Source organism: Cetorhinus maximus, chromosome 18, assembly GCF_964194155.1.
Source record: "Cetorhinus maximus chromosome 18, sCetMax3.hap1.1, whole genome shotgun sequence".
Taxonomy (NCBI): domain Eukaryota; kingdom Metazoa; phylum Chordata; class Chondrichthyes; order Lamniformes; family Cetorhinidae; genus Cetorhinus; species Cetorhinus maximus.
Genome location: NC_135896.1, coordinates 11,888,777 through 11,914,282, shown reverse-complemented (window position 1 = coordinate 11,914,282; position 25,506 = coordinate 11,888,777). Strand labels below are relative to the sequence as shown.

Here is a 25,506-nt window from a genome sequence, read left to right as displayed (position 1 = left end):
CCCCTCCTTTTCCTCCCCCCACTGTGCAGCTGAGCCGCTGACAGTGCCATGAGCGTGGCTGCACTCCCCAGAGGAATCTTCACTCTCACCATTTTCCAACACAGAAAAACGATTCTCGAGCAAGATGCACCCTGGGGATTTCCTGACTACCTGCCTGACACCTTTCTTCTGACTGATGGTCACTCATTCCCTCTCTGTCTGCACTTCCGTAAGCTGTGGGGTGACCACAACTAAAAATGTGCTACCAACGAAACTTTCAACCTCGCGGATGCACCTTAGTGCCTCCAGCTGCTGCTTAAGCTCCGAAACTCAGAGCTCAAGTAGCAACAGCTGGTGGCACATCCTGCACACATGGTCGATCAGAGTGCAAGGAACATCTAGGATTTCCCACATGTTGCAGGCGGTACATAACAAGGGACTGAGCTGCCTTGCCATGCCTCTAGTTGAAAAAAAGCCCTTTAACTTAAATACAGTAAAAAAATGTTAACTTATTTATGTACTTTAAATAAAAACTAGAACTCTTACCTTTCTTAGCTTAATCTATTTTAAACTGGAGAAAAACGAGAAAAAACTGGAGAAAGACACTTATCCACTACTCACCAATCAACTCTCACCTTTATGCTGACATCATTTTTTGAAGCTTCCCTGCACACGTGCTGGTCTGTTCGCTCCACCGCTGTTTCGCACTGTCTTGTGATGTCACTCTTGTTATTTTCAACAAGAACTGACTGCAACACACTCTTCCCAGACTGCTTCGCCATGATGCTGACTGCAGGACACTCTTCCCAGACTGCTTCACCACGATGCTGACAGCAGAACATTCTTCCCAGATTGCTTCACTGTGATTCCGACTGCAGGACGTTCTTCCCAGTTCTAAGTGAAGAGTATTTTTTCAAGCACCGATACAGAAGGAGGTAAGGTTTGGAGAGGGAAACAGGGTGTGGTTGGAGAGTGATATAAATTATCAGAGTTGTCTTATCTGTGATTGATACTATGCGATGTTATGCCCCTTGGCCAGACCCCGGGTCGCGGGGGAGATTCTGTTAGGGGCCAATAATGTTTTGTTTAAAGTAGATAAAGTTTGAGATTCAAGATGCTTACTAAGTGAATAAAGCCACAAGATTCCACAGGTTTTGAACAAACAAAAATAAACTTTACTATACAAGTTCAGAAAGATATAACAATTTACAATATCTATCTTATAATCTAACATTTAGGGTAATTATGAAGTGCATGTGAGTTAACAGGTGAACTGTGGTCGGACACACCACACCACACAATAGATGACAGATGCGACCAAACCAGATTCTATGGATTTCACAACAACCCAACCAGACGTTTGTCACATTGTGAGCCAACCAATCTCACCGAAACTTCGTCTTTCTCAGTAGGGTTTCCAATTTTCCCCTTTGAAGATCTCACCTTGATATTCTCTCCAAAAGTCGCTCCCATTCAGACGACTTCAATAATGACACTCCTTGCAGAGTTTCCGTCTTGCCTTCTGAGATTCCTTTTCCCTGGATCTCTGAGTACATTCGAGCTTCATCTTCCAAGCACAATTTCAGATCTTTAGTCATGCCAAGTAGAGCACCACTGCTCTTTGTCTCAATGGTCTGCAGCACGGAGTCACCAACTTTCGGCTACCTTCTCCGGTCTTCAGGGCTCCTCTCAAGCCCACTTCATTTTAAGTCTGCTCGCTGCAGCTCTTTCTTTAATTTGGAGCCTATTGCTCTGCTCCTTTCTTTTAACTTACCTTAACAGGACCTATTTTTATCCCCGGGCTTTGTCCCTTACCTGGACTTCTTCTTGGGACCTCTCCCTGTCCCCCTCCCATGTCCCTCTCCCTAGAACATCTACTTGATAATGACACTCCATATAGTGTTATGACATGACAGGTGATGTGTACCAGGCAGACCAAATCCACAAGGGAAACTTGGTCTTGCTATCACAATGGTTTTGTAATTTGTATTTATTGCAAGAATATGTGTGCACTGAATTCAGAAGTAATGAGTCCACCAAGGCCTTTAAGGATTTTCAAAATTAAAATCTTTATTAACAAAATAAAAGATTTCAAGCACATACCTAAGACTACAATTACTACTACAATAAATCCTAAAATTCCTAATTGACCTGACTCCCAGTTACACCCCCCTTCAAGGCAAAAGTCCCAAATAGATTTTAGATTTAAAACAAACCCAGCAAGTTAACACAATACCCACTTGACAGGGGAGTTGCAAATGGATTTTCCCAACTTCAGTTAGTTTACATTCCAGACTTATGCACAAATGGCTGGAGGTTTCTTGAAGGCGGTTTCACATACTCCCGTTAGATCTTACATGACCTTCTCCACATAGACTTTCATTCTCCTTTAGGTATGTTTCTCTCTTCTTAATATGTAAAGTCTATTATTCCATATGTCTTTGACACTGTATCTTCCTCATGATATAAAAACTTCCATGTTGCCAATATTGTCAATAACCTTTGGGAAAAATAAACACTCCTAGCCTTGCTTATCTGGCAGACTAAGATCCCCTTGAAATCCAACAATCCCTTCGTTTATCTAAAAATGCAAATTCCCTTCACACCTTACATGCTAAGCCAGCATCCATGTTTACTCATTAGCATGTCAAACACACTTCTACACCTAGCTTCTTTTGATAATTTCAAGCTTACAGTCTACTTGACTCCAAATGTAATTAAATCACACAGTCAGACCCAACTATAATCACGCCCATAAACCTACTTCACAATAAACCATAAAAATATTATGAAAATTATTATACTTTTGTCACAATCAGGTCATCTGACCTGCCCTTTCACATTGTTCTCCTTTCTTCCTTCTGCGCAGGTGCACAGAGCCAGTCCTTGGCCTGAAAGCAGTACTGCGCATTTGCGGCTAGTTTCTGGCCAGAACATGTGCAGCAGACCCAAGGTTTGTCAGGAGGTGGAATTCCCGACCTCCAAACTTCAGGTTAAGGTAAATTATAGGTGTCATCACAAAGGGTAGCAAGATCATGTGAGACGGCAAAGTGAAAGTGGGTAGTCCTGAATAATGGTTGGGAATTTTACTTGGAGTGTGAGGTTCAGAGAGGGCAGTGAATTCAGAAGAGAGAGAGCATGATGAATTGAGATGAATGAGACAGAAATCACATGATAAACATTTTTCAAAGAGGCACATGCAAACAGTAAGTTTCAAATTACAATCCAAGTAACAGCAGAAAAGCTTACATAAAAACAAAATTGTTAATTTGCTATCTCTCTGGGCGTGATTTGTTTAACAAGACAGAACAAGCTGTTGGATCTTTTACAAAAGAAGCAATGACATGTGAAAAAATGTTTTTTACGCAGTGAACAGTTAGGATCTAAAAGTGCACTGCCTCAGATTGTGGTGGAGGTACTCAATGATGGCTTTCAAAAAGGAATTGGATAATTATCTGAAGAGAAAATATTTGCAAGGCCACCAGGAAAAGGAGTGGAACTTTAAAAAAATTTGTTCATAGGATGTGGCCATCGCTGGCTAGGCCAGCATTTATTGCCCATTCCTATTGCTCCTGAGAAGGTGGTGGTGAGCTGCCTTCTTGAACCGCTGCAGTCCATGTGCTGTAGGTATACCCACAGTGCTGTTAGGGAGGGTGTTCCTGGATTTTGACCCAGTGACAGTGAAGGACAGTGATCTGGTTCCAAGTCAATATTGGCAATATTGTTTGAGTTGCTCTTGCAGAGGGAGCTTGCAAGGGGCACGATAGGCTGAACAGCCTGCTTTTAAAAAATTCATTCACGGGATGTGGCTAGGCCAGCATTTATTACCCATCCCTAGTTGCCCTTGAGAAGGTGGTGGTGAGCCAGCCGCCTTCCTGAACCCCTGCAGTCCATGTGATGTAGGTACACCCACAGTGCTGTTAGGGAGGGAGTTCCAGGATTTTGACCCAGCGACAGTGAAGGAACGGCGATATATTTCCAAGTCAGGATAGTGAGTGACTTGGGGGAACTTCCAGGTGGTGGTGTTCTGCTACTGTGCGTTGGTGGTGGAGGGAGCTTTCAAGCTGTAACCATCCACTGATTCTTTCCCATGCACTTCGACTTTGTTTAGCATGCGCTTAACCCAAAGAAAGCTTAGCCCTCCCAGGGTGGTGGGAGGAGGCGTATGGCGCTACTAGGCATGCGTGGACTGGCTTTAAGCCACCAGCCCCCATACTCGCCCCTACTCGCGTGTGTGCGCATGCGTGACCGGGGAGAGGCGAAGGCGCACGTTGTTCCCCCCCCCCCCCGCCCCCGCAACGTTCCCGGCCCTCACGTCGCGCGTCACGAGCGTGGTGACGTAAGGTGTCGCTGCGTCGGGCACGTCGAGCCGGCTGGCGCTGGCTGCGGCGGGTTTGTTGTTTTTGTCCGTCTGTCGCCATGTTGGGACCGGGCGCTTTGTTATAAGAAAGGAGGAGGAGGGGGTGGGGGGGGGAAAAGGAATATATAAAAAAAAAATTAAGGGAAAAGGGGGCGAAAAGAAAATTCAATGAGAATATAAAACGCCAAAGGGGGAAAAATTGGCTAGGAGGAGGGGGGGGGAGGGGAGGGAGAAGAGCGGTTAATAATAAATATCGGGCCGCAAGGATGAGAGTGAACCTCGGCGACCGTTAGGGAAGGGGGAGTGGAAGTGGAACGGAGCCGGGCCGAGCCGAGCCATGCCATAGTGAGTACCGTGTGGAGAGCCGGGGAGAGGTGGGGTGGGGGAACTCCCAGAGGCCAGGCCACGCCACGCCACTGCGATGACCTGAAGGCCAAGTGGCCGCCTGCCTGCCGCCGCCGCCGCGTTCAGGCCTCTCAGAAAAGCCCTGGGAGCCCTCAGCGGAGCTCGGGTTTTAATTTCAATTTATTGCTGAGCGGTAGCGGACTGCGCCTCTTCTCACAATACATGGAGCTTTCGTTTTAATTTATCTCTTGCTTCTGCGGGCCTGTTTGCTGAGGGAGGGAGGGGGGGGGGCGGTAGTTAGGGGATTTTACTTTTTTTATCAGCATAGTTTTCAACTTGTTCGATAGGCTTTGTAATATTTAACATGGTTTCGCCTCTCTTGCTCTTCATAGACTGTATTTTGAGTGACTGACTGGGTCACCGTTTGTAATCGGGGGACCTTTTGAAGCCACGTTTGCTGATTTTTTAAAACAAACCTTTTAAATTACCGACTTAATTACAGTTTAAAGCCACTCAGTTGCCCAAACTCTACCTGTTGAAATGCTTTATTTCTTCCCAAAGCCTTGTTCTTTCTAATATATTAAAACACACCCCTCTCCTGTGATAAATTGTATAATTGGTGTTGATGTAATCAAAATCGGATCTCCACCTTCTGACATGTTAAAAGGATGACCTTGGTAAGCAACTTTAATTGAAGCCAGTACAGCAGGCTTGGAAAACATCCATTAATAACTCTTTTCAAAAGTGAACATGCTTCATTTGGGGAACATGGAGAAACCTGACTTTTGGAAGGAGAACTTTGTCCTCTTTCAAATCCAAGTGGCTATTTTGTATTCTTAACAAACTATTTTCCAGTGTTTACATTTTTAGAGGGAGTAAAAGACTGTATGTGTGTGAGAGAGAAACAGCAGCTACACTTTGACTCTCCGTGAACACTATCTGGAAAGTCAATCTGCAGTGGCAATTTACCGTCACATCTTGTAGGGTGATGTGGCGTACTGAAAGTAGCTTGAAGACCTTGGCCAAACCCCTTTGAATAATTGCATATTTGAAAGGAACAAATATACATTTTTAAAAAAAAGCTGGAAATCTGAAATGAAGAGGAATACAGGGAATGCACGGCAGCTCAGTCAATGTCTGCAAAGGGAAATGATGGGTTAACGGTTTTGGTGCAAGAACCTTCCTTAGAACAGAAATAGAATGGAGTAGAGGGGGGGAAAGGGGGTAAGAAGGTAACAGATACCACATAATGGCTGCCTTGGCAAAATTGAAGAGACGCTGGACTTGAAATTGGCTAAGAGACAAGAGAGCAGTGGCAAATAGTTGTTTTCAGACTGGAGGAAAAGTACACAGTGATGTTCCTCTGGGTTCAGTATTAAGGCCACTATCCCTATCCAAAATAAATTACCTGGACTTGGGTATATAGGGCATCATTTCACAATTTTTCAGATGCATCAAACTTGGAAATTTAGTAAACAGTGCAGAGGTTAGTAACAGACTTTAGGATTACATAATGCAGGTGGGTAAAATGGACACATGGCAGATGAAATTTAACTCAGAAGTGTGAAGTGGTTTGCTTTGGTGGGAAGAATGAGGATAAATAATAATAGTACAATTTTAAAGGGGCTCCAGATATAGTGACCTGAGGATGAATGTATGCAAATCTTTGAAGATGCAAATGCAAGGCTCTTAAACTAGTGTTTGAGAGCCTTGCTTTTATTGATAGAGGCACAAAGTTCAAAAGCAAGGAAGTTATGCTAAACCTTTATAAAACAGTGGTTAGGTCTCAGCTGGAATATTGTGCTCAGTTTTGGGCACTGCACTTTAGGAAGGATGTTGCCTTGAAGAGGATGTCGGAGAGATTTACTAGAATGAAACCAGGGGTGAAGAGCTTCAATTATATGGAGCCTGAGCTTGTTCTGCTTAGAGCAGCGAAGATTAGGAGATTTGATAGAGGTGTTCAAAATCATAAATGCTTTTGCTAGAGTAAATACTGAGGATCTGTTTCCATTTACAGCACATACAGTAACCTGAGGACACATTTAAGATCATTGACAAAAGAACCAGAGGGGACACAAGGAAATTTTTTAAACAACAATTTGTTGTAATCTGGAATGCACTGACTGAAAGAGTGGTGGAAGCAGATTCAATAGTAACTTTCAAAGGAAAATTGGGTAACTTACTTAAAGAGGATAAATTACAGGGCTAGGTGGAAAGAACCGAGCAGTGGGAACTAGTTGGATAGCTCTACCAAAGTGACAGCACAGGTTCAATGGGCCAAATAGCCTTCTGTTCTATATGATTCTATTATCTTGTATAACAGGCACAGCCTTAATGAGTACCTTCTCTGTTGAATGTGACTACTTCAAAATGGAGGATACTTTAGATAGAAGATGTAAAAGAAATCAGTGCTGGGGTGAAGAATGGGGAATGTACAAGAAGCCAAAGTTGGAAAAACACAAAACTCTTGGAGGGTTGTATGGCTATCAGAAGTTCCAGAGATAGGGTGGGGTGAGGTCATGAATTTGAACATTTTTAATTTGGAGATGTTGGATGTCTGAGCATGGGGGTGGGAATTGTGGGTTAGAATGCAGACAGCAGATTTTTAGATGAGCTGAAGTTTATGGAAGATGGAGGTTTGTGCTGAGGATATAGGGTCCAAACATCAGTTTGGGCTTAAATAGAATTCCTAGGTTGTGAACAGCTGGATGGGTTCAATCTTAGTGGTAAATATGGCCATGAACTCCTTGCACTACTTGGTGGAGGGGGAACACAAAGTATTTAAGGAAATGGTTTGTAGTGGTAAAGGATGCTGGGCTTATTCTTGTATTCCAGGTTGATCCTGGGGTAGTGTGCAGTTTTGGTATTGGTGCAGTAGTGCTTGTTGTAGTCCGGCCAGATAGCTAAGTTAGTTTTGCACCAGTTACGTTCGAGTGTTTTGTCCCTTAGACTTCAGGAAATACAGATGGACCATACCAAGAGGAATGTGCATGATCAGTCTATTTTCTAGCAAAACAAATGTTTTAAGTATGAAATGTCTTGTATTCATAAAGTACTAATTATGCTGATGTCCAAATAATGAATAGAGACTTGGAGATCCACTGGATATAAACAGAAGTAATCCAAAATAATAAATTTAAATCTTTAATAAGAGTTAGAAAAATTGAGTGGACTGTCTTTAAATAAATACAGCAAGACAATGCAATCAAAGGCTTAATAACAAATTTATCACACACCAAAAATGCTTGGGAAAATTAAGATGTATCGGTGTTTTATTTGCTCTTTTGAATGAAAACAAGCCCCTTTTACTGGAGCACTGTTTTCTAATTTAGTTTAATCTATTTTTAATTTTTTCAGCAAAAATTTCATGAGTGCATGGTATGGATTTTGTAAAACTGAAAGTGAGATGTGTCCATTAACTAGTGTGTAGGGAAGACAACAGTTTCACAGGAAGCCAGAAACCCTTCAATTTATTGTGACTGCATGAAATTTGTGTGATTGTGTGCTCTGATTACCTCCTGCATTATTGCTATACAGGTAAGACTGAACAGTCATGTGTGAACATGATTCTGTGAAAACTATTATTCAGGTTTCAGTCAGAATTTGTACAGATCTAAGTGAATTTTGAGAAGTGGTGATGGGGAAGGCTATCTATATCTGGGATATCTATTTATTGTTTTACATTAAGTTCTAATATTCTGAAACTCGAAGAACACGTGTGTGCATTGACATTAGCTATGGATGTCATTTAAGAAGAGTATGTTTCAGCAAAAATGTTGCTTATTCACTTAAAGCAGTACTTACTGAGTTTTGTAAGCATAGATTAGGAGCCCCAGTGTGAGGGTATATAATTTACAGTTTCCTTAGTGTCTTGAAGCTGTTGAATATACGATCAAAACCCCTTTGGTTTTGATGGTTTAATTTGTTAAGCGTAAGGGTTAGGGAGGTGCCAGATTTGATTTCTGATCAAGGCTGAATTAGTTTATTTTCCCTAGGCTGGAGTAGAAAAGTTACAAGTTGTCTTGTCATGTCTGACAAGGGAAAAATCATCCTGGATTTCAGCTCTTCAAGGCTATCCATCAGCCCCATTGGAGGTAAACTTGCTGATGGAATTAAACTTGGTGGTTCTGATGCTTGAGGTATTCAAATTGCCTGCTAGTGCGTTCATTGTGCAGGCTTGCACATGAAAAGTGAACTAGGCACTGGAGGCTGTCCAGTTCCTTTGGACCCAAGGAGTCAACAGCTTTAGTTGAGATGGGAGAAGATCAAATTGTCAGGAAATGGAGGAAGAAACCAAAATGTTTCATTTTAATGCATTGAAGTATAGATCACTGTATAGCTTCCTGATGGCTTTTCTGGTTAAAGAAGTGAGTCACAGAGTTATACCCGAAAGGCTTCAGGTTTGAATCTTGAGAAGGCCTCCATACACTTAGATGGGTAGGGTAAGAATTAATTTTCCAGTTACACAAGAATGGCCACTTTAAGGTACAGAACAGTACAGACCAGAACTCTCTAGAAGATAAAAAACAAAAACAGAATTACCTGGAAAAACTCAGCAGGTCTGGCAGCATCGGTGGAGAAGAAAACAGTTGACGTTTCGAGTCCTCATGACCCTTCGGCAGAACAGACTCGAAACGTCAACTGTTTTCTTCTCCACCGATGCTGCCAGACCTGCTGAGTTTTTCCAGGTAATTCTGTTTTTGTTTTGGATTTCCAGCATCCGCAGTAGCTTTTAGCTTTTTGTTTTTAACTCTCTAGAAGATGTTCATTTCTTCAAGAGCTGAGGAAACTGCAAGAAAAAGTGGCAGTTTTTGTTCAAAACTTGACTCTTTATTGACATGAGAGTTTTGCATTAAAGGATGAAGAATGAAGTCAAAAAAGTTGCACCTTTGTTACAATTAAGGAGGCTTATAAGATTATATTTTGGGACTGTCAATTTAATGTAAGGTAAAAGACGGGGGATCATGTGACCTGTTCTGAAGTCTGCCTGCCTATGTGGTTTGATTGTTGGAGATCGAAAGAAGGTTTAGGTTGCCTTCCTGAGTGGAATGTGCAAGGTATTTATGCTTGGAGACAATGGCACTAGCCTCTGAGTTTACTCATGAGCCTTGCAAAATGCCAGAAAGGTGGTGTTGATATCAGGTTGTACACAGTTGCACTGTGAACTGTCTGTTTACTTCTAAGATAAAAGGGAGTTGGGAGAAAATTGGCTAATTAGCATTTCTACTTGGAAGCAGGGGTAATGTGTTCCATGTTGCCATGGGGAATAGGGCAGAGAAAGCCACTTTTGAGTTCAGTGTACAGTCTTCCATACAAAACAGTGAACATCAGAGACAGCAGTTCTTATGGTCAGCAGAGAGAAAAAGCTACTTGTCTTAGCGAGCTACCACGTCCAGATGCAGGAGGGAGACAGTCTGTAGTTGAAGAGACACATCCTGCAGCCTTCTACTGATTCTGGGAGATTTGTTCTGGGGTGGTCAGGGGAAAGAAGAATCATTGGAACAGACTTTACGGCTGGTGGTGGATTTATGAAACTCTCTGAAAACTGGGGAAAGTGCCTGGAGACGGTCGCTCGAAGTTACTGCTTGGCAAAACAGGGATGTGGGAATCCATTGGAAGCTGGGAGTAACTGGACTGTTTGCAAAAAAGACTGATTCCGTGAAGAGTGCGATGGATGATGAGTATACAAAAGGCACTGTCACTCTGTGGTTTAAGTTGCTTACAAAATGTTTAGTCAGTAGTGCTTTTGGTCATTTACAATAAATTTTTAAATTGTGAAATCTTGACATGCCATTCTTTCAGCTATTAACTGGAAGTTTAAATTTCTTAAAGTTATCGGAGGTCGTAACACCCTCAGCTGTTTGGATTGCACATGTTCATAGTTTTTGGAGTGCTGTTTTGAATATCAGCAGACTTGTGTCATGAGGATATAGCTACATGCGTGCATCATAGGGAGTGGGTATATTATGCATGATAAATGCTAAGTGCAGCTTTTTACATATTGTGATGTTCCATATGTACTCTGGCTGTAATAGTGACATGTGTTTCTATTTTCTGACTCGTCCCAGTGGAAGGGCTAATTGTACTTGAGAGGATACAATACTCCTGGGTAGTTTTTAAAAAGTAACATTGTTTGGGTTCATTTGCCCATGTTAATGTAAGGCATTCTGCATTACTACAATTACATGATCTCTGGTTTGCCGTGCTTGTGAATGATGGTCAAGCTGCACTTTGCTGAGGCAGGTTTTATCTTCAGAAATTACATGAGGTGGTTCTGTTGTACAGATTAACTCTGGCTGTTGACTAGTCCAGAGAAACGACTCCTGTTTCATAAATTTTAAGCTAACATATCGCAGTTCTGAAATTAAGTACTAGTTAAGGCAAGGATCTGTTAACCATGAGTTGAAAGCACCAGTTAAGAATCGGGGCATAAAAACAAAGTGCTGAAAAGTTTTGAGTCCAGTATGACGCATCAGAACTGAAGGGAGGCAGGCCTCCCTTTAGTCCTGAGGAAGAGTCATTGGACTCGATGTTAACAGTTTCTCTTTCCACAGATGCTGCTAGACCTGCTGAGTTTTTCCAGCACTTAGTTTTTATTTCGGATTTCCAGCGTCTGCAATATTTTGTTTTTATTTAAGAATCAGGGCATGGTAGGTTGGGGTGGTGGGAGCAGCTGAGGAAAACAGATATTTCAGAATAGCTGGTTTTGAAAGTGGTGTTATCAGGAAATATGGCAAAGACTGAATAACTGAATGAAAAGGTTGGTGTATTTACAGGGAATAGGAAGGGAAGAAATGAATCCTGTGGGCCGTAAGATTCTGTGATCTTAAAATAGGTGTTGTTTGGAAAGCTTGTTACCAGAGATACATTGGCGAGAGAAGTCTGGATAGGGAAGTGGCAGTTGGGATGGACTGTGTTAAGAGTGGAAATGGGAAGCACAGTCACTGAAAATTAAGACCTGATTGAAAGCAGGAAGTGGCTTGAACACTGTAGTGTAATGAAGTTTTAAGGGAGGTGGTCAGACACTGATGAAGTTGCTGATATCTCGACTTTTGATTCAGATTTTCAGTTTTTATCCTTTATCCCAATTATAGGATTATGTATGCTTGAGTTTGGGATGAACAAGAGGAAATCTTACTGGAGTGACATATTTTTGTCAATCAAGTGGACACTTTGGAAAAATTGAGATATTGGAGCTGAAAGTAGTAAAGAAATGAGTGTGTTCATTAGTGAAGTTAGAAAATGATTTGGATGTTGTCTTCAGTGTTACATTTTGGACATCAAGGAGTAACTATGTTGAATGTTCTATCGGGAGAATGAGTTACTGCATATACTTGTGTAAAAGTCGACCCCATGACTTTTGGCCTAAAATGTGTGATTTTTCTTGTACTTCATGTAAAAGTTGGCCCTAATTTTTTGGGAATCAAACTGTTTTGACTACTAATTACTTTGTCGCTAGAATTGGCAGAGGGGAATCTCCCAGCCAATCAACAAGACTAATTTGTATCACATCTGTCATGATGTCTTCAAGAAAGAATAACAAGTACAGAGCTCAATTTAAACTGGAGAAAAAAGTGGCAGAATAGGTTAATGAGCATCGGCAAAACCGCTTATTATCTTATCACCCACGGAACCATCGGACTCTACGCCCTGAGAGAAGCAAAGGATGGTATTTCAGAATTCAAGGCCAGTACTAGGTGGTGCACCAGAATCGTGATAAGACAAGATTTAGTACTTCGTCAGGAAATGAAAATTTCACATTGCCTCCTTAATGCGACGGCCTCCTCAATGCGATGATAAGATCATCAAATTTCACCATTGTGTCATCGAACATAGAGAGGAATGAGAATCGATTGGCCTCTGTTGGAAATATGGATGAAACATTGATGAACTTCGACAGGCCAGCAAACAAAACTAGTGAAAAAACCATCCTTGTAAAGACAACTGGCCATTAGAAGACACAGTTCACAGTGGTCCCATCTTGTATGATGGGTGGAACAAAATTAAAGCCGATGGTGATGTTTGAGTGCAAAGGTCTCCCCAAAGGGAAATTGCAGAAAGGTGTTATCGTCCATGTTCACGAGAGAGGCTGGATGGATGAAGGCAGTTGAAAGAAATGGGCTTAAGAAGTGGAGTTTGAGACCAGGCAGACTACCAAAAAAAAAAAAATTTGCTCATTTGTCACATGCGCAAGTCCCACCTATTGACGATGTAGCCTGTGATGAGAGATAACTGACAATGACTTTGCCCTTATTCCCGACAGTCATATGAGTGAATGTATGTATAAATAAACCTCTTGGACAGTATCCGAAAGGTGTGGAACAATTGGATGTTGGAAGATGAGAAAACATCCACTGAAGGTGAAAATATACCCGCACCCTCAACATTGTGCCACTGAGTCCTAGACTATGGAATGAACTTGATCTTGATATTGTCAAAAAATCATTTTTAATATGTGGAATATTGAATGTGCTCAGTGATACCGAGAATGGTTACTTGTGAAATGATGCCGAAGTTTCTTGTACTATTGATGAAGATGATGAGCAAGATCGAAATGATATATACAACCAGGCTATTGGGATGAATTTAAAAACAAAAAGCTAAAAGCTACTGCGGATGCTGGAAATCCAAAACAAAAACAGAATTACCTGGAAAAACTCAGCAGGTCTGGCAGCGTCGGCGGAGAAGAAATCAGTTAACGTTTCGAGCCTTCATGGCCCTTCGGCAGAACTGGAGCATAGTTAGAAGAAGGGAGAAATATAAATTGGTTTAAGGTGGGTGGGGGGCGGGGGAGAGACACATTGAGGGTGTGGTATGGTGATTGTGGAGATGAGCAGATAATCAAAAGATGTCACAGACAAAAGGGTCAAAGAGGTGTTGAAGGTGGTGGTACTTGTCTGAGAAAAGTGCTAATTAAGAATGGAAGACAGGATATTCAAAGTACAGCTCTAGTGGGGGTGGGGTGGAAAGACTAAAGGTTTTAGTTTTAGATTTAAAAATAATGGAAATAGGTGGGGAAAGAAGAATCTATATAAATTATTGAAAAAAAAGCGGGGAGGGGGGAAAGAAACGGGATGGGGGGAGGGGGAGTTTAAGATCTAAAGTTGTTGAATTCAATATTCAGCCCGGAGGGCTGTAAAGTGCCTAGTCGGAAGATGAGGTGCTGTTCCTCCAGTTTGCGTTGGGCTTCACTGGAACAATGCAGCAAGCCAAGGACAGACATGTTGGCAAGAGAACAGGGTGGAGTGTTAAAATGGCAAGCGACAGGGAGGTTTGGGTCTTTCTTGCGGACAGACCGCAGGTGTTCCGCAAAACGGTCGCCCAGTTTGCGTTTGGTCTCTCCAATGTAGAGGAGACCGCATTGGGAGCAACGAATGCAGTAGACTAAGTTAGGGGAAATGCAAGTGAAATGCTGCTTCACTTGAAAGGAGTGTTTGGGCCCTTGGACGTTGAGGAGAGAGGAAGTGAAGGGGCAGGTGTTGCATCTTCTGCGTGGGCATGGGGAGGTGCCATAAGTGGGGGTTGAGGAGTAGGGGGTGATGGAGGAGTGGACCAGGGTGTCCCGGAGGGAACGATCCCTACGGAATGCCGTCAAGGGGGGTGAAGGGAAGATGTGTTTGGTGGTGGCATCATGCTGGAGTTGGCGGAAATGGCGGAGGATGATCCTTTGAATGCGGAGGCTGGTGGGGTGATAAGTGAGGACAAGGGGGACCCTATCATGTTTCTGGGAAGGAGGAGAAGGCGTGAGGGAGGATGCGCGGGATATGGGCCGGACACGGTTGAGGGCCCTGTCAACGACCGTGGATGGAAAACCTCGGTTAAGGAAGAAGGAGGACATGTCAGAGGAGCTGTTTTTGAAGGTAGCGTCATCAGAACAGATGCGACGGAGGCGAAGGAACTGAGAGAATGGGATGGAGCGGGTCCTCCAAATAAAAGGTGTGGCTATGGGTACCCGCATGGGCCCCAGCTATGCCTGTCTCTTTATGGGGTATGTGGAACATTCCTTGTTCCAGTCCTACTCCGGCCCCCTCCCACAACTCTTTCTCCGGTACATCGATGATTACTTCGGTGCTGCTTCATGCTCTCGTCGGGACCTGGAAAAATTTATTAATTTTGCTTCCAATCTCCACCCCTCCATCATCTTCACATGGTCCATCTCTGACACTTCTCTTCCCTTCCTTGACCTCTCTGTCTCAATTTCTGATGATAGACTGTCCACCAATATCCATTACAAGCCTACCGACTCCCACAGCTACCTCGACTACAGCTCCTCACACCCCGCTTCCTGTAAAGACTCCATCCCATTCTCTCAGTTCCTTCGCCTCCGTCGCATCTGTTCTGATGACGCTACCTTCAAAAACAGCTCCTCTGACATGTCCTCCTTCTTCCTTAACCGAGGTTTTCCATCCACGGTCGTTGACAGGGCCCTCAACCGTGTCCGGCCCATATCCTGCGCATCCTCCCTCACGCCTTCTCCTCCTTCCCAGAAACATGATAGGGTCCCCCTTGTCCTCACTTATCACCCCACCAGCCTCCGCATTCAAAGGATCATCCTCCGCCATTTCCGCCAACTCCAGCATGATGCCACCACCAAACACATCTTCCCTTCCCCCCCCCCCCGACGGCATTCCGTAGGGATCGTTCCCTCCGGGACACCCTGGTCCACTCCTCCATCACCCCCTACTCCTCAACCCCCACTTATGGCACCTCCCCATGCCCACGCAGAAGATGCAACACCTGCCCCTTCACTTCCTCTCTCCTCACCGTCCAAGGGCCCAAACACTCCTTTCAAGTGAAGCAGCATTTCACTTGCATTTCCCCTAACTTAGTCTACTGTATTCGTTGCTCCCAATGCGGTCTCCTCTACATTGGAGAGATCAAACGCAAACTGGGCGACCGTTTTGCGGAACACCTGCGGTCTGTCCGCAAGAAAGACCCAAACCTCCCTGTCGCTTGCCATTTTAACACTCCACCCTGTTCTCTTGTCAACATGTCTGTCCTTGGCTTGCTGCATTGTTTCAGTGAAGCCCAACGCAAACTGGAGGAACAGCACCTCATCTTCCGACTAGGCACTTTACAGCCCTCCGGGCTGAATATTGAATTCAACAACTTTAGATCTTAAACTCCCCCTCCCCCCCATCCCCACCCCGTTTCTTCCCCCCCCCCCCCCCCCCCGCTTTTTTTTTCAATAATTTATATAGATTCTTCTTTCCCCACCTATTTCCATTATTTTTAAATCTAAAACTAAAACCTTTAGTCTTTCCACCCCACCCCCCACTAGAGCTGTACTTTGAATATCCTGTCTTCCATTCTTAATTAGCACTTTTCTCAGACAAATACCACCACCTTCAACACCTCTTTGACCCTTTTGTCTGTGACATCTTTTGATTATCTGCTCATCTCCACAATCACCACACCACACCCTCAATGTGTCTCTCTCCCCCCCCACCCACCCACCTTAAACCAATTTATATTTCTCCCTTCTTCTAACTATGCTCCAGTTCTGCCGAAGGGCCATGAAGGCTCGAAACGTTAACTGATTTCTTCTCCGCCGATGCTGCCAGACCTGCTGAGTTTTTCCAGGTAATTCTGTTTTTGTATTGGGATGAATTGTTTGCTGATTCAGATAGTGATCAGAATGATTTCTCACGATTTCACTGTGAAGAGTTATAGTTAATTCATTATGGTATATATTTATCTTGCATTGGATGAAAGGATGAAATGTATATTGTTTGTAATGTTATAAATGTTGAGAATTAATATGAACTTTTTAGTGTCGTTGGTTTTTACTTTATTCCATTGCAACTGGCTTTTGGGCCCAAATCAAGTCTGCATGTCATCCCTCAAAAACATTGCTTGTGTACTTGTATTACTGGTCTCAAAAATTTGACTTTTACACAATTATATGTGGTAATCAGTGTAACGTCTATAATTGTGCATGATTCATGGACAAAGTAGTTGAGATTTTTTTTCTTTTCAGTTCTTGTTTTTAGCTGTCTAGTTTAAACAAACATGATACAAGAGCTAATATGTAGCTGTGCTGCTGTTCTGTCTCTGAGGGTCCTGTTTTATCCTGTTCCTGAGTTTCTTGACTGCCACAAATCCAAACTTGTTTTCCTAATGTTGTTATGAAAGTTACATTCATAGATCCTGCTACAAAGGCAATGCTTTGCAGCTAGCTGCAACTGAAATACTTTACATTCAAACTTATATTTAAATTTAATAATGTGCAACACAGCTTTGACAAGATAATTACTTTAAACTTACTAATAGGAATACTGGCTGTTGTAATTGTTCTTTGTAGTCATGCATCAACTCCTTTGTTTTCAGTTGTGCTCGCACCTTCTGTTGTTATCCTGTTCCACCTTGCCAGCTGGTGTCAAGTTTACTTGCTTGGAGAGCGTTTTGGGCAAATGTATTCACCATTGGATAATATAATTTCTTGGTGTCTGTTGGATGAGTAACCTTAATATAGACTGCTCTTTTGCAACCAGTGTGGCAGGTTTCCTTTGCTGATCATTGCTGTTTGCTGTGCTTCCATGCTTGTGAAACTGTTTGACTATGCATTATACCTCGCATCAGCCAGTTTTGCAGAAATGCTCAGGACGCTGGCTATATTAATTTGCAAATAAGCTGTTTACTGTAAGCATTTGCTGCCATCTTATATTAGATACAATACTAATAATATGATTCTCTTTTGAAGGAGTTCCGAGGGTTTCTGTATGGGGTAGATGATTTATTTGTCATTATATATGTGCCACTCATGGCAGCTGTAGATGGAAGCAAAACTATGCTGAGAAATATCTTTACTGTTCAACATTTTTTTTGCTCATTCATGTGATGTGGGCTTCGCTGACTGGGCCAGATTTATTGCCCATCCCTAGTTGCCCTTAAGAAGGTGATGCTGAGCTGCTGCCTTGAACCACTGCAGTCCATGTGGTGTAGGTAGAGAGGGAATTCCAGGATTTTGACCCAGCGATAGTGAAGGAACGGCGATAGATTTCCAAGTAAGGATGGTGAGTGACTTGGAGGGGAGCTTCCAGGTGGTGTTGGTGTTCCCATCTATCTGCTACTCTTGTCCTTCTGGATAGTCGTGGTCGTGGGTTTGGAAGGTACTGTCTTAAGAGCCTTGGTGAATTCCTGCAGTCTATCTTGTAGATGGTATACACTGCTGCTACTGCGCACCAGCGGTGGAGGGAGTGAATGTTTGTGGATGTGGTGTCAATCAAGCGGGCTGCTTTGTCCTGGATGGTGTCAAGCTTCTAGAGTGTTGGAGGTGCACTCATCCAGGCAAGTGGGGATATTCCATCACATTCCCGACTTGTGCCTTATAGATGGTGGACAGGCTTTGGGGAGTCAGGAGGTGAGTTACTCGTCGCAGGATTCTTAGTCTCTGAACTGCTCCTGCGACCACAGTATTTATATGGCTAGTCCAGTTTAGTTTCTGGTCAGTGATAAACCCCAGGATGTTGATAGTGGGGGATTCAGTGATGGTAAATGTCATTGAACTTCCAATGAAATGACAGCCTTGCAGACTTCAAAATGTCTAACCTTGATGAAACCTGTTGTAAATGTCCACAAATGGTGACTGGAAGAGGGAATTCCATGTTAAATAAATGTTAAATCTTGGTTATTTGTTTCATTTAGAGTCTAACCACCTGCCCATGATATTCAATGACATTACCTTGCCGAATCCCTCACCATTGACCAGAATCATAATTGGACCAGCCACATAAATACTGTGGCTGTGTGAGCAGGTCATAGGCTGAGTATTCTGCAGAGAGTAGTTCGCCTGACTCTCCAAAGCCCTTCCACCATATCCAAAGCAGAAGTCAGAAATGTGACAGAACACTCCCCAGTCTCCTGGATGAGTGCTGCTCCAGCAACATTCAGGAAACTGGACACTATCTGAGCCAAAACAGTCCACTTGATTGGCATTCCCTCCGCAACCAATGCACAGTGGCAGCAGTGTGTATCATCTGCAAGATACACTGAAGCACCTTGCCAAGACTGCTTCTACAAGCACCTTCCAGACCTGTGTTCTCTGCCATCTTGAAGGACAAGGACAGCAGGCATATGAATACCAAGTTCCTCTCCCAAGTCGCACACCATCCTGACTTGAAAATGTGTTGTTTTTCCTTCAGCATTGCTGGGTCAAAATCATGGAACTTCCTCTAACAGCACTGAGAGACAACCATCACCACATGGACTGTAGCAGTTCAGGAAGGCATTTAACCATTGCTTGTAGGCAATTAGGAATGGACGATTGCCAGCGATGCCCATGAACCATGAATGAAAGAAAAATGTTTTTAATGTTTTTTTTGCAGCTAGTGAACTTCTTTGTGAAATTATGGTGCTTAATGCTATGTAAACATGCTTCACTTATTGAATGAGTTAAATAATTTTGATTTACTTGGAGACCTTTTAGTATAATTATTTGCCGCTCCAGCCTGAAATATCGTCTCACACAGAAAGTACTCAATTGCTTTATAGTTTGACATTTTTACTGTTTTGTTCCACAGCCCTGCTGCAAATCAAGGATCTCTGCAGCCCCAGACACAAAAACATTATGGTATTACATCTCCAATTAGTTTGGCTTCGCCAAAAGAAAATGATTATGTGCTTACTCAGAAACTTATTGAAGCATTGAAACCTTTTGGAGTCTTTGAAGAGGAAGAGGAGCTGCAGCACAGGTGAATCTTACAAGAATCAGCCATGATAGGGGAGATATTCAGCCTTGGTTTAGTTTAAAATACTCTTGTTTTCCCAGGTATTCTAGTTTTCAGTAAAATTTTCATTTTATTCACTTGACTGACCTACTTTGGTTGGTCTCTATTTTAAACGTAGATCAGGGAAGAGGTGTGACACCTTCCCAGAAACAAATGCCCAGGGCTCTACTCAATCTCTTGACCATAATACATCTTCCATCTCCACATACAAACACAATACTCTGAAGGTTGGGGGATTTCTTTGTTAAGGGAACAGTCACTCACCTAGGATGTAATTCCTTTAAGAGTTCCCTACTTATCTGCTGTGACTGTTTCCAACTTGGCTCTGTGTAAGAACTTGCTCTGCTCGCAGCCTTGGTCTCCTGCATCACCAGCCCTAACTGGCCGTTGGCTGTGAGTCATTGTTCCAGAAAACATCTGATCTTAATTATTAGCTTGTGTATCGAGAAAATGTATGTGCATAAAAATATTTTAAAAGAGTGAAAGGCCATTTGGCCCAGTGTGTCTGTCTCTTTCGGATATCAACCCTGTGTCTCCACCTCTAACCATGTTCCTAATCCTGTCTTAGAACAACCCAGAGCTCTCTAACATGTTGAAACCGTCACTCCTGACAGGTTTTTTCAGATTTAAATGAAAAGGCTCACAAGACATCCAATCCCTCCAATATCAGTGCACTATGGCTGCAGTGTATGCTAACGGGAGGATATGTAGGAAAGAAGTAGGCTAGTTTGCCCCTTGAGCTTGTTGCACCTTTCAATGAGATTATTGCTTACCTGCGACCTAATTCCATAAACGTGACTTGTCCCATATCCCCATATACCTTGGTTTAACAAATCCATCAATCTCAGTTTTAAAACTAGCCATTGATTCGGTATGAATTATCATTTGCAGACAAGAGTTCCAAACTTCTTTCATCCTTTGTGTGCAGAAGTGTTTCCTAATTTCTCTGAAAGGTTTGTCTCGTAATTTTTAGAATATGTCCCATGGTCCTAGACCCACAACCACTGGAAGTAGTTTCCTTCTATCTACGCTAACTGTTTTCCTTAATATCTTGAAAACTTAAAAGCCACATAAGCAAATTTGCTGGCGACATAAAGAAAGGTGCATTCTAACCAGTGGAGATGGAAGCATAAAATTTAAAAGATGGTAATAGATTAAGTGAATGGGCAGAACCATGGCAAATGAATTTCAAAGTGGGAAAATGAGGTTATTCACTCTGGGTCCAAAAAGGGCACCACAGAGAATTTTCTAAATGGTGAAAAGCTGGAACAGTGGAGGTCCAGGTGCACAGATCATCAAATGCCATGAATAATTAAATGCCATGAGAATAATCAAAGTCTAATGGAATGCTGGGCTTTAACTTTCTAAATTACAGAGATTACATAATCTCTTGTCATTTAATTCTTGTAGTCCAGGTATAATTCTGGACTGCAGCGGTTCAAGTAGGTGGCTCACCACCACTTTTGCAAGGACAGTTAAAGATTGACGACAAATGCTGGCCTTGCCAGCAATGCTCACATCAAATGAAAGAGTGAAAAAAAATGCTAGTAAACATACACTGCATTCCCTCCAAGGCCAGTATATCTTAGAGTGATGCCCAGAACTGTAAGGTGAAGTAGTTGAGCCCCCAACACAGATCCTTGCACAAATCTCAGCCGACCAATTACAGGACCTCCCCATTTATCCCTAAACTATCTCCTGCCCCTCAGCTAATTTCCTAACCAGGTCAATAATCTGCCTTCAATTCCATGAGATTCAGCTTTAGCTAACAGACTTTATCTGTCCTTAATTATACTTCTCAACATATTTCTTAACAGCAGATGTTCGGTTAACTGATCTATAATACCCTGGTATCTCTTGCTTTCTTAAGTAGCCTAATGGCATGCAATTTTCAAATCTAAAGGAATGGCTCCTGAAGGGATAGAAGTTTGGAGGATTGTATTTAGGGCATCTTCAATGTTCTGATCTATTTCCTTTAAAACCCTGAGACTGAAACCATCAGAGCCATTGTTTTCTTCATTACTGCCATTTTGCTTATGTTAACTTTGGTGAGTCCCTCCCCAAATCCGGAGGATATTGACATGCTAACCTCTTTACTGTAAATAATGATGAAAAGCAATCATTTAACATGTTGGCCTTTTTTAATTTTCATTGAAAAAAATCACCATTATCAGTTTTCAAGGTACCTCACATTGCTTCTGACTCCACGTTATAAAGTATAGAATGGAGTAATAATGACATAGAAGGAGGCCTATCAAATCTATCCTCGTGGAGCAATCCAGCCAGTCCCTCCACTCGAACCCTGTAGCCCTGCAAGTTTATTTCCTTCAACACTCTAAGCTTGACATTATCCAGAACAAAGCAGCCTGTTTGATTGGCACTCCATCCACAAACATTCACTCTCCACCATCAGCGCACAGTGGCAGCATTGTGTGCCATCTATAAGATGCACTGCAGGAACTCACTAAGCCTCCTTAGACAGCACCTTCCAAGCCCACGACCGCTACTATCTAAAAGGACAAGGGCAGCAGACACATGGGAGCACCATCTGCAAGTTCCCCTCCTAGCCATTCGCCATCCTGACTTGGAAATTTATTGCGCTTGCTTCACTGTCACTGGGTCAAAATCGTGGAACTCCCTCTCTGTACCTACACCACAGGGACAGCAGTAGTTCAAGAAGGCAGCTCATCACACCTTTTCGAGGGCAATTAGGGATGGGCAATAAATGCTGGCCTAGCCAGCGACACATCCATGAACGAATAAATTTTTTTTTAATACGTGTCCTTCCAATTTCTGTTTGAAATCATTGCTGTTTTCCACTTTCACCATCTCATGAACAGTAGTTTTCAGGTTATTACCACTCATTTCATTTTAAAAAAGTTCTGCTCATATTCACTTCTGTTAAATAATTGTAAAAAAAAATGTTTGTTTGATTTTTGATATCCTGTGGCAAGTTTCTTTTCATACTTTTTTCCTAGCCCTTGTATCTGCTTTCCCACTCGACTGTATTTCTTCCATTTGACGGATCTGTGCTATTTCATTGCATTTTTGTGTGCTTTTTCTTTTGGTTTTATGTAGTCTCTTCAGTCATCCATGGCTGTTTTTGGCAAGTAAAGCTCTTGCCTGTTAGCAGTATAAACTGATTCTTTACCATGTTCATTTTTGAACACCTCTCACTGATCATCTGTTGTTTTACTCATTAACAGATTTGTCCAGTTTACTGTGATCATTCTTTAACTCATGACTTTGGAGTCAGCCTTAACTAAATCTGGTATCTTAGTAATCGTTTTACATTTTTCCCTTTCAAACACTATATTGACCTGGTTTAATAACTATTAGATAAATGTTTACTCACTGTCAGGCTGTTAACTAAATTTGACATAATACTCCATCTGTGATGACATTATTGGTCCTAGGACATATTGTTACAAAAATCCTGAGATTCACTTTCTGACATGCTAGTCTGCTTGTCCCAATCTGTACGAAGGTTAAAATCCCTCAAAGAAATCACTCTATTTTTACTACTTGCATGTCTCTGCATTCATATAAAGCAGCCAGAGGGCCTATATACAATTTCTACTAAAGTCTTTAAATACTTTTCTATTTCTTAAATCTGCAAAACCTGCATTGACTGCTTGTCTCGCGTTATATCCTCTTATCATTGTGATTTCATTGTTAATCATTAAGGCTACTACCCTCCACTAGTTTCCCTATCTTTCCAGTGGACCTGATAACCTGGTATATTTAACTCCTAGTCCTGACCAACCTGCAGCCATGCCTCAGTAATGGCAGCCATGTCATACTTTCCAAACTGAATTTGGACTTAGATTCTCATTCAATTTGTTCCTTTACACCAGTGCTTCCCAAACCTTTTCACACTGAGACCCAATTTTGAGACTTGAAAGTTGCAATTACTTCAGAGTGAGAGCCAGGTGGTGGGGGGTAGAGCTGTAAGAGCAGGGGAGATTCGTGTAAGTGGGAGGGGGTGGGGTTAGTTTTGTGAGAGCAAAGCGGGGAGAGATTTGAGAACGTGAAGTGGGGACACTAGCTTTTTTGGAGCCGGAATCAGGCCCCAAAGATCGGTCAGTTAGGCTATGCCCACCGTTACAAAATGTGAGGATTTAAAGGGGTGTCTCAGCTGTTAGTATTCAGTTAGAGCTCCATGGCAGCCATTGCTGCCTCGTAGCTCGCGACCCCAAAATATTTTCTGAGATCACAACCCAAAGTTTTGGAAGCTCTGCTTTACACTGTGCATTTGTATAAAGAATGCTTCTTTGGGGCGCCACACACTAACCTGTCCTTCTGCTCTGATTTTTTTAATTACCTATTTCTTATTTCTCTCTCCTGATTTAATTACTTTACGTATTTTTGTTTTCCTTTTACCTGAAGTAAAACTTCTGATTGTTACACTCTTTTTATTTTCTGTTTGCCTTTGAATTATTATTTATACTGCCTTTTCCACCTGAGCTCTGCAGCAGCTGCCATGCCTTAAACAGCAATTTCCAAACCTGCGACCTCTCATCCAGATGGTCAAGGTGCATGGGAACACCATTGCCTTCAAGTCACATGCCATCCTGACTTGGACTTACACCCGTACCTTGATTGCCACTAGGTCAAAAACTGGGCTATACAGTGGGAGTACTTTCTCCACGTAGACTACAGTAGTTCAAGAAAGTGGTGCAGTGCCACTTTCTCCTGGACAACTAGGGATGGGCAAATTTGGCCTTGCTCGTGACACCCATATTTTGAGGAAATTAAGAAGATAAAACTTTGACTTATTTTTCACCCATTTCCCCTCGAATTTGGCAGACAATTTGTTTGGATCAATTGTCAGATTTTTTTCAAACTCCACTTGGATTACGATTATGTCTGCTTTTCAGAAGGGGATGAGCTTGACTACCATTCTTTAAGTTCCCCATCCAGTGTGTTCTCTGTTCCATAATTTAAGATGCCTAGTTAAATTGGATTTGTACATCAGGTAGCAATGAGAAAATTTAGGTTCAAATTGCCATGTTTTGGGAAGAATCTGCATGTTCTAATGTGCAAAATATTCTTTATGCCAAAAGGTGGTTGCAGTAGTGAATCTATAGGGGATTTGGACTGTTCCTGACTCTATCCAACATGGATCCTCTTTCCCTATTACTTTTCAATTTGAACTAATTTGGAGCATTGACTTTATCGTAGTTTTACTCCCAGTTGATCTCATTAAGCTGAGAGAAAATTAAAAGTCATGAATGCTGCAACAGTAAATGTTGCAAATATTGAAGAGGTCAGCCAACACGTGAAAGAGAAAAATTGACTACCATATTGAATTGTAAGTCTTTGTCAGTATTTCCCACATATCCCGTTTTTATTTAAATTTGGGTTGGCCACACAAAAGGTTTACTTGTAATAAATACTGTAAACAGTAACTAAAGAAAAACAATGAACAGTGAAGTAAAGGCTAATTTGAAAAACAATCCTCTGTCATGATAGAGTCAGTGATATTTTAACTACCTCCTTATCTTGCAGAATTGCAATTCTCGGAAAACTAAATAGCTTAGTTAAAGAGTGGATTCGGGATACCAGTGAAATTAAGGTAAGGATAGTGCTTAATTGAAATTTTGTTTGTTCTTTGTCTCATGATATATGCTGCCACTTGCAACAAACATTTGGATTAGATTTCCTGAGAAATTGGAAATCATACATGAGAATTGAGCAAACTAAAGGATGCTTTAATTTTTTGTAAGTAGCTGCAAGAATATTTGAAGCATGTTCTTTGTTGAATACCGGAGTTAGTTTGGGTGGGGGTTCTCAGATAAGGAAACTAGACTACACAAAAGCAAAATACTGCAGGTTAAGCAACAGATTCGCAAAGGAGCACAAGCTCTCTTTAACCTGTAAAATATACTGAAGTCATCAATATGTAGGCTGAAATTTGGAATGCTGAATAAATCTAGCTTTACTGTTGATTGGGAAAACAATGTATTCATGTGCACTCATTATAATAATTTTTCTCAAATCGGTAACAACCTCACCACTTGTGTCATCTAGTTGTTGATTCAGCTTTACACACCACTCCAGGATTTGAGTGTATAATCCCGATTGACATTC

General features: G+C 42.1%; 1 protein-coding gene across 4 annotated transcripts in view; it reads left to right on the top strand.

Moving 5' to 3' along the window:
- The first annotated feature begins 4,369 nt into the window (after positions 1 to 4,369).
- LOC144692929 (poly(A) polymerase type 3) overlaps positions 4,370 to 25,506 on the top strand; it is a 76,438-nt gene continuing 55,301 nt past the window's right edge. For 2 of the 4 annotated variants that reach the window (XM_078562083.1, XM_078562085.1), the window contains exons 1-3: positions 4,374 to 4,684; positions 19,207 to 19,377; positions 24,925 to 24,991. In XM_078562083.1, coding sequence (XP_078418209.1) covers positions 4,677 to 4,684; positions 19,207 to 19,377; positions 24,925 to 24,991 — 246 coding nt within the window. In that variant the 5' untranslated portion in view covers positions 4,374 to 4,676. Of the gene's footprint in view, positions 4,685 to 19,206; positions 19,378 to 24,924; positions 24,992 to 25,506 lie in introns of all 4 variants that reach the window. The other 2 variants (XM_078562087.1, XM_078562084.1) reach the window with 2 other exon arrangements.